The following is a 9028-nucleotide window of genomic DNA, read 5'->3' on the forward strand; positions in this document are numbered from 1 at the left end:
AAACTTGGTATCGAAAGGGGCTCAACCAATATAAATGGTAGCGAGATCAGGAAAGGTAAGTCCACGGACTTCCTTCCTTCTATCTGGCTTCCAGTAAGTCGGTAATCGGCTGATTTTGTTCACTTCTAATTGATACTGTTTACTAACGAAATAGGTCCACCAGCCAAGATGCTCCAAACGTAAGTGAGGAAGCCGCCAAAGGAAGAGCCTGAAGGGCCCCCCTCCATAAATTAATACTTTCTAATTCGCCCGGTAGAGCGATAGCAAAATATAATAATACAAAATAGGTAAATCTAATGCTTGACGGTAGCCAAAGACGAAGTATTAGGCGGCTAGAGTCCGAAGATAGGCGGAGAGGGCCGAGCTGAGTGCAGAAGTCCTTAGTGTAGCCGATCGTGAGTCCTCGGTGCGAGCAGCAGGATCCAACGAAGAGTGGGCCCTGGTATCTTCTCCGGGAGCCACTGATAACGGGAACGCCAGGGAACGTTTTGCGACTGGACGGCACGATAGAGGATTATCCTTTCCTCCTATCGTCGGCCCGTATGGACGGCCGGCAGAAGTATTAGAGGGATCCCATCCCGGGTCTCCCTGGCTCCATGGAAGTCCTCCGGAACGAACAGCAATTTGGTCCAGCCACTGTCGGTTGCTCGTCCGGTAGCTCAGGAAATCTCGTTGGCGGTCCGCCTCGTGCTCTTGGTGTTGAACGTAAATTTGCACAGGACGATAGAGAAGGTAGGCGAGTGCGAATAGGCTCCAAAATAAAAATAAAACGAGAAAGCAGAAAGGCGGTACAGAAATAAGTATAAAGTACGATAGGCGGAAACAGAGTGCGCAAACGATAAGCGAGACAAGTAAATCGGTCTTTCGAATGTCGGGTGACTGACGTTTGGAGGGTCATTGCAGGTGGATTTTGTCTTTTCCCTACTCCTAGCAATCTTTGGGACTGAATTTCCGAAATTCACGTCACAATATACATATACACATACAATTGATTAAGGGATATTTTGGGGATACAAAACATTAAGAGGCATCCACAATGTTACGTCGTATGCGTGAGCGACCGTTTGCAAGAGCATCAGGGAACTATCATAGGTGTTGCGATCAAAAATCGCATCGTGTATCATATTTACATCGTAAAAAGTATTGGGCTCTTGCCACTTTAAGGTGCTAAAGCATACCTGTTTGAATTTATGTTCCTTAGTCAATAGCTATGGTGAGGATCACAATGATACGATAGATGTAATTGAACTAACAAAATGTTCCTCTACGTGAGATTCGGTTACCAATGATAAATAAACAAATTATTCGGATGTGGGATTTTATTGTGATGGTTTAGGTTTCAAAATTATGAAAAGAAGATACGATTTAACTTAGTACAATGAAACAATTGATTTGAAATACAATTTAAATGATACAATCTGGCGCAAAAGAGATTTTGTGAATCTACTAACAATGTGAAGTTGAACTATAGTGTATGTGTGATCGTCAGCTTGTTTGGTTTGGTTTACGAATAGTACGTGTGAAGAATTAAGTGGTGTGAATTACTTACTAGTGGATGCGCAGAAAGAGAGACAGAGTGAGCGAGAGCGCCAAGAGGTGCTCGACGATAGTGAGGTTGAACTGTTAAAGAGAGATTCTTGGTCCAGCCCTAAAGTGAACACTTGTACTAGACGAATGCTTTAAACGAAATGCCAAGAATTGAGTTCTTTCCTCGTGGACGCCCGTCACTGAAATGATGAACTTTCGCTCGACCCTAAAGTAAACTAGATCGAAATGGCCCTGAGGTATTTGACGGCACAACACTTGATTGACGCAGATAATCGACTCAAAACTCCAGAAGGGATATTGCTCTACCAGAGGGTTGATTAGTAACTGTCGGTGATGGATGTCGATATTTCTAAGGAAGACTTTGAATTTGGTGGGGATTTAGTGCATTGACAGGAATAGAATTCTAATTGCAGATCTTCGATCGGCAGATTCTTCTTTAAGTTAGTACATTGATCGAATCGTCTTGGATATGAGTTTAGTAAAATGCCTTTTAGGCACTTCACTTCTGGGTATTCCGTTCAGTATTATTGTCCATATCGTCCTCATCCTTTGTTTGTCGTGAACTCTCTTTCTTTCCGCTCATCCATCTGAAATATCACAGTGTAGGTGTGATATTTGGAAATGTTAGAGAGTGTGAGGTATCATGTATCTATAATATAATAATTTTTCTTAATTATTATAAGCTATAATAATTAGTAAGTAGATCACGTTTATCGAGGATCAGTTACAGTCGTTGTGGTCCTTGACATTTCGCTAACAGTGGTACCAAGGGGTGCTAGAGGGGAGGAGGCGGTGGCGTTCCGTTAGACCTAACAACAATAGCAAGCTAATGCTTTTTTTTTTTTAAAAACTACTCCCTTGGGACATCATAGCATTTTAGTTCTGAGCTAATTTAACCTAATGAAACATTTCTAAGCCCATCACGAATACTGGATGCCTAGCATTGAAAAAAAAACGTAAAGAAATTTGATGTGACAGTTCGCTTTATGGTCCTCAAAACAGCCATTACGCTGGAAATTCTTTGGGGACTGTCCCGAAAGAGCCACTTGTCCTACAAATAGCCACTGCGTAAATAAAATCGCGCTCAAAGTATCCTTTAGTAAAAAATATAATTTAGGTTTATTTAAGTTTCATCATTAAACAATCTTCAAAACCGTCCAAAAGTTTTGTATGCCTTCCCTGTGCTGAACAATATTATACTTTAAATGAAATATTTGTATTTACTATTTTCTGTCGGAGAGTAATCTTGTTAAACTAATTATTTTTCATTTGTTATATTTCTAATCATAAATCGTATCTGCCTTTTACAGGTTCAGCAATCATATCAGACAGTACCTGAAATAGCCATCGTATTAACGATTCTCGTTACATTGTTATTAGCCATAAGTGGGATCACGTACCGCTATCGACGGCGTTGTCTCAATACAAAATGTCGACGGTCCTCCTTGAACGTAAATATTATTAGAATTTCAGATAAGCCTAGTTTATTCAAATTTGGAATAAAATATTTTTCTACTGATTGTTGATATACTGAATTAATTACAGCCTTCTCCTATGAATTTGAAAAAAGGTGTGTTGTTGGCAAATAAATATACACCAAATCCTCAATACTTCACATGCATCTCTCCAGAAGTACCTATCTTGCGCCGAGATTGTCTTATGTTTCTTCACGATATTGGTGAAGGGTGCTTTGGAAAAGTTTACAAAGGTAAGTACAAAAAGTTTATACTCCATATAGATATGCCGAAATCCAGTGAGTAAATTGTAAGAAATATAATACGTCAAACAACATACAACCATGCATATTACGCGTAAATTCGTATTCAAATACATAATATGTTACGTTCAACTTTTTTATGAGGAGATAATATCGAATTTACATATCGAAGATGAACATAACGTGCTACACATTTGAATAGAAATTAATAACTTACATGTATTATGAGTTAAGTGTGATACATATGTTTCTCAATAACATTGTGTATTTTCTGGGTACCCAGCAAAAAAGTAATAATTACTCATTGGCAATGCTGGAATTTCCCACTTAAGTATCGTTATAACACACTCGATGTACGTAACGATTATATCTGTTGGTACGTAATTGTAACATTGTCGAGATGTAACTGTCACTTCATATTAGTTGTATAATCATAGTATAATGAAATGTACAGTTCTTTACATTATACGTAAAGAGGTACAATGAAATTCAGTTTGGAAAAAAAAACCTTCGTATGGTAGATTATTTTTCTAAAGTGGGCAATTTATTATTATCATTTTATGGCAGCAGATGAATAGAGTACCTGTAATTCTGTAAATTTAATAAAACTAGGAAATCAGACATCCAAGTATAGAATTCTACAGACTCATTAAATTACTTTTGTTAAATATAATTCTTATCATTTATATTTCGTGGATGTAGCTGGGTAATATTCTCAAATGAAAGCCATTGGGACATAATACCTCCTAAAATATTATGGATCATTAAGACCACAAATCATGAACACAAAACAAAGTTAAATAACATAAAGGAATGCTGGCTATATTTATTAAGTGACTCGCCTACAGGTACTCTTAGGCAGAAGAGTTGAGATACAGGCACAAAAGATTCTAATTTTCAAAAAGAATAAAAAAACAGGATTACCTACTGTTGTCATTGTTACAGGTGAGCTACGTTGCGGGGACTCTATTGAGACCGTCGCTGTAAAAGTATTGAAGGACTCAGCCTCTCGGGAAGCTGAAGATGATTTTATGCGTGAAGTCGAAATTATGTCTGCCTTTAGACACCAAAACATTCTTTCACTAATCGGAGCCGTCCTACGAGATGCCGGGAACAGTCCTTGGATGGTTTTCGAATACATGCCACACGGGGATCTAGCTGAAGTTCTTAGAGCTAATTCAAGACAGCTGAAAACGCCCACGCCAGGATTACCACCTTTAACTACGGTCTCTATATGTTTTTTTATTTAACCCTCTTATACTTATAAGAGTATGGTAGGTGGTATTATTGCTAGTCAGATTTTCAAATGATCTAACCACACAGGATTAGCAACTCATTTAAAGCTTTATTTACATTGCAAATTATCAAGAAACTACCTGTTAAAAAGAGTATTGTATCAATACAAATGTAAATTATTATCTGATGTTTTCTTCAAATATTTTTATTTCTCTGTTGCAAAAAAATCATCTATGCAATTTTAAACGTGATATAAATTCTATAATTATGATTATAAGATTTAATTAAAAGATTACAGGTGACAATTTATTATTTATAATGAGATCTTTGACATTTACTTTTATTAACTACAATGTATCTTCAATATACTTACCAGTTTTAGAAAATTAATACCGATCTTATTCAACAGGTTGTTTTGCACGTGTAATAGAATATTGATTGCTATAGTAATTTATTTATACAGGATTCGCTCTACTGGATATCAACACAAATCGTAGCTGGTATGGCGTATTTATCAGCTCAAAGATTCGTACATCGTGATCTTGCTTGTCGTAACTGCCTTGTGGGCTCCGGACTCATTGTCAAAATAGCCGATTTTGGTATGTCGCGAGACATTTATACCTGCGATTACTACAAGGTACATTGTACTCTCTCTGTTCAGTATGAAACAGCATAATTGATAAACTATTCTATATAACCCACAATAACAGCTAATAAAATAAATAATACAATACCAATGAAATAAAACAATAAAATTATCACACTCTACCTATTACCTAACGGATTATTTATTATGAATTGTTGATAAATAATTATCCAGCCACATTCAATGTTTAATACAATACGTACATCAAGAAATATACGAATCACTTAGCTCATAAATTTTACTGGAACATTCTATACTAACGTGTTGTCACAGTTCAAAATTACAGGTATAGCACTTTTCTAACCAAGAGAGTTTCAATAGTTCATTTGCTACGAGATGCATCGCAGAAGTAAACTGGATCGGAAAAACTTCTCAAATATTATATTTTACATAATAATAATACTATAATGATTGCAAAATTTCTAAATAAAAGTATCTAATGGATGTAAGCAGAACTTGCGTATTGAAACAAAGTGATTCGTATTTTCATTGAATACAGTGTCATCAATAGATCTCAGCTCTACGTAATAGAAAATTACTCATTTCTATGCAAAATAATAGTTCATTATAATACTCATATATCCTACAATACTTTATAACAGAACACATTATATTGTTATTAGTGTTATAAATTTAATGGGAATGAACTGTGAACTATGAAATATTATTCTGCCTTTAGATTGGAGGTTCACGTCTTCTTCCTGTCCGATGGATGTCTCCCGAGAGTGTAATGTATGGCCGCTTCACTCTTGAGAGCGACGTTTGGAGTTTCGGTGTAGTGCTCTGGGAAGTCTATTCCTTTGGGAAGCAACCATATTACGGACACAATAACGAAGAGGTAAACAAATCGTACCTTTAATTTGGAAAACAACTATACTCATCTTTTTATTTATTTTCATCATGCAGGTAGTGAAGTTAATTCTCCAAGGAATCATGCTCATCCCTCCAGATGACTGTCCACCATTTATCTGTAACATAATGTGTGAATGTTGGAAAACTGAACCACGGGATCGTCTCACTTTTTCTGATATTTTGAAAAGACTCGAAAGTGTTAAAGAAAAAGAACGCTTGTGTCAAGAAGGAAGTTTCCCCCGACCACCGCAAGGACCCATTACAGTTCGCTCGCCCGATGTACTGGATCTTGATGGATATTTACTTCCTGCACCCACGACTCCTTGTGAATATCTACAACCTTTACCGTCACTTATAGACTGACATCGCACAATGTACATCTCTTCGAAATAATTAACATCACAGATCCTTATTAGAAAATGACGAATTACTTATATCATAAATTAAGTTTCTCAATCAAGTCAAATGATTCGTCGTCTTCTAAATTCCTTTTATTAAATTATGTGTTACGCTTAACCATAATTGTGTGTTTTATTACGTTAAGTGTTAACATTTGCCATTTGCCCCTTAATAAAATAGATCAGCGAGGCTGACAATGAAATTCTTAACAAAATCGACAGCAGGCTAATGCCGCGCTAAAAAGTCTGGATAAGAACACCTATTCGAAGTTTTCTCCTTAGCTTCTATGCTTCAGGGTTGTCAATTAGGAATCCTGTAAAATTACTGCAATGTGGAATAGAAAAAGAAGAAGGTTCACTAATAATATTAAAATTAACAGACGATACACAATTAAAGAGACACAAAACCCTGAAACGCGCAAGTTTTATCCGAACAATATGATAACAAGAATTCATAAACGTTAATCACTTTCCTATCAATATTCTTACTTCCCTTTTCTACTTATATATTATATAAAAATCGCATTAATTTAAAATTTAATCATGTTTCAAAAGATTGCAATAAAAAAGGTGCATTGCATGAATTAATTTGCCATACCGATATTGGTGAAATTGATGATGCGCCCGGCTAGATTTCTGTAGCTCCCGGTTCGAACCCGGATTGTGGCAGATTTTTTCCCGATTTCTGTTGCTTAAAAAGAAACAACTGTTTCTAGGCAGTACAGAGTTCAAACTCTAAATCTTGCTTTGCCAATTCGCCATCATTAAAAATCCCAAAAGGCAGTCTATCCAGGATTTTCTTCACCAGAAGTCATGGCAATACGAAAAACTTTAAGTCAGAAGCACGTTTTTTTTACAGTCTGTTATACCATGACTAATAATCATGGTCCCGGAACTGAAGATGCCTTAAAAGAGTCATCTCGGACACGCAAAAATACTCCCACAATGGAAATTACAAAATATTTCTAAAACCTTAATGTCCTCTGTATTTCGAAAACGCTTCGTAGCTTAATGCGGGTTTACGATGTAGCTCAGTCTTATCTTGCATGCTCTATTTTATGACAGGTCCAAAAACGCCATCTCACATATATCGACAGTAGGTGTTTTTCGTCGTTTTTGGTATATATTTAAAATGTATGTGAATTATAACGTTCAATGTTAAAAAAATATCAATACGATCATTTTTTAACCCTCCAGTAGTGATAGCATCAATGTGCCGATAGTCATTACTCACGTGCCGACTGCTAATACGCATCCTTTAATTGAATTTTTCAGTTTTTTTAAAAAGTTGTTAACATGGAAAGTAATTGAAAACTTGTAAAATAAAATTAATTTATATACACTGATCAACGAAGAACCTTTACTTGTAATTATAATTTACACATCTGATTTATGATTTATTATTTATATGATGAAACTACTTAGCATTTTATTCTCCTCTACACTGTAATAAAATACCAAAAGATAGGGTGTCAATAACATGATGATTACTATAAAAAACGACCAATTCTTTTCAGATTGAACTAAAAAATGTAGAACACCTTATTATTCGTGCACAGATTTACAGTCCGTAATCCTGAACACAATCAATTTGGTTAATCGCCTAGCTTCGTTAATGTATAAGTAACTTAAATATCCATATTTAGCAAATTATTGAAAACAAGAAACCATACAATTCTTAAATTTTTTCGGAATTAAAAAAAATCTATTTGTGTGGATTGGGAGTCCACGGCGGATCTACCAGAGGATTACAAATACGCATTTATAACAAGTTTAATTAATAGCCTTCAAGGTACAAATTTTTGTAGAAACTATTGAATAATGTGATCAGAGTATACGGCTGCCCAGATTAAAATGCATATAAGTGCGCATGCGCGCGTGTAACGTCTCTTCCGCTTTACTTGAGCACAAGGTTCACCAGTTAGTTCTACTACCCACACAGCACACTATATTTCGAAAACATTACAACAATATTCCAATATTTCATTGCGACAGCAATGTTGCCGATGTCTTTATGTCAAATATTGCACAATATTTCAGGGCAATATAATAAATAAAACTTTCTGATACATTGCTGAAATCTCTGACAAGAGTCCCTAACCAGACTCGGAGTATCCGAGCGAACACTAGTTCGCTGCCGCGCCGCTAAGTGGCCAAGGCAACTCGCATGAAAAAACGTAGGACCGGGTAAATAATTAATCTGTCGATTATTCGGTTTTCGTCTTCGCCGTCGATATATACTTTTGTATTCTGCATGTAAAAATTACATGTGAAGTTATTGCATTTGTATAGAGGATTTAAAAATACAACCGAGGTAATATTTAAGGAGGTATAGGCAACCTGCCCAAAGAAACCCACGACACATTGCTGGCATTGGAATTTATTCTCAGTTATATTATTTCTCAGTTATGTATCTGAGTTATATTTTATTAATATTATGCATTGATATTTCCAAAATATTGACCGGCAATATTATAGCAATATTATGATTGCAACGTGCTGAGCGGACATTGCGAGGTTCCTGCAACATTCCAGAAATATTTAATCAATTTTCAATATATTTCCGGTAATATTGCATTATTTCAAGGGAAACTTTTGGCAATGTTGACAAAATATTTCTGTGCTGTGTGG

At 35.8% G+C, this 9028-nt stretch overlaps 1 protein-coding gene across 2 annotated transcripts; it reads left to right on the forward strand.

Moving 5' to 3' along the window:
- Nucleotides 1-2858: 2858 nt before the first annotated feature.
- Nucleotides 2859-8401, forward strand: LOC107268134 (high affinity nerve growth factor receptor; the record flags this gene model as incomplete). 2 transcript variants are annotated; one of them, XM_015740598.2, is given in 6 exon segments in its annotated part: nt 2859-2999; nt 3094-3256; nt 4211-4491; nt 4965-5138; nt 5827-5985; nt 6054-8396. In XM_015740598.2, coding segments are annotated over 6 exon segments (1227 nt in total), but the record flags the coding sequence as incomplete, so codon positions are not given.
- Between the last annotated feature and the right edge of the window lie 627 nt (nt 8402-9028).

The sequence above is a fragment of the Cephus cinctus genome, unplaced genomic scaffold (genome assembly GCF_000341935.2).
Source record: "Cephus cinctus unplaced genomic scaffold, Ccin1 Ccin1_scaffold0034, whole genome shotgun sequence".
Taxonomy (NCBI): domain Eukaryota; kingdom Metazoa; phylum Arthropoda; class Insecta; order Hymenoptera; family Cephidae; genus Cephus; species Cephus cinctus.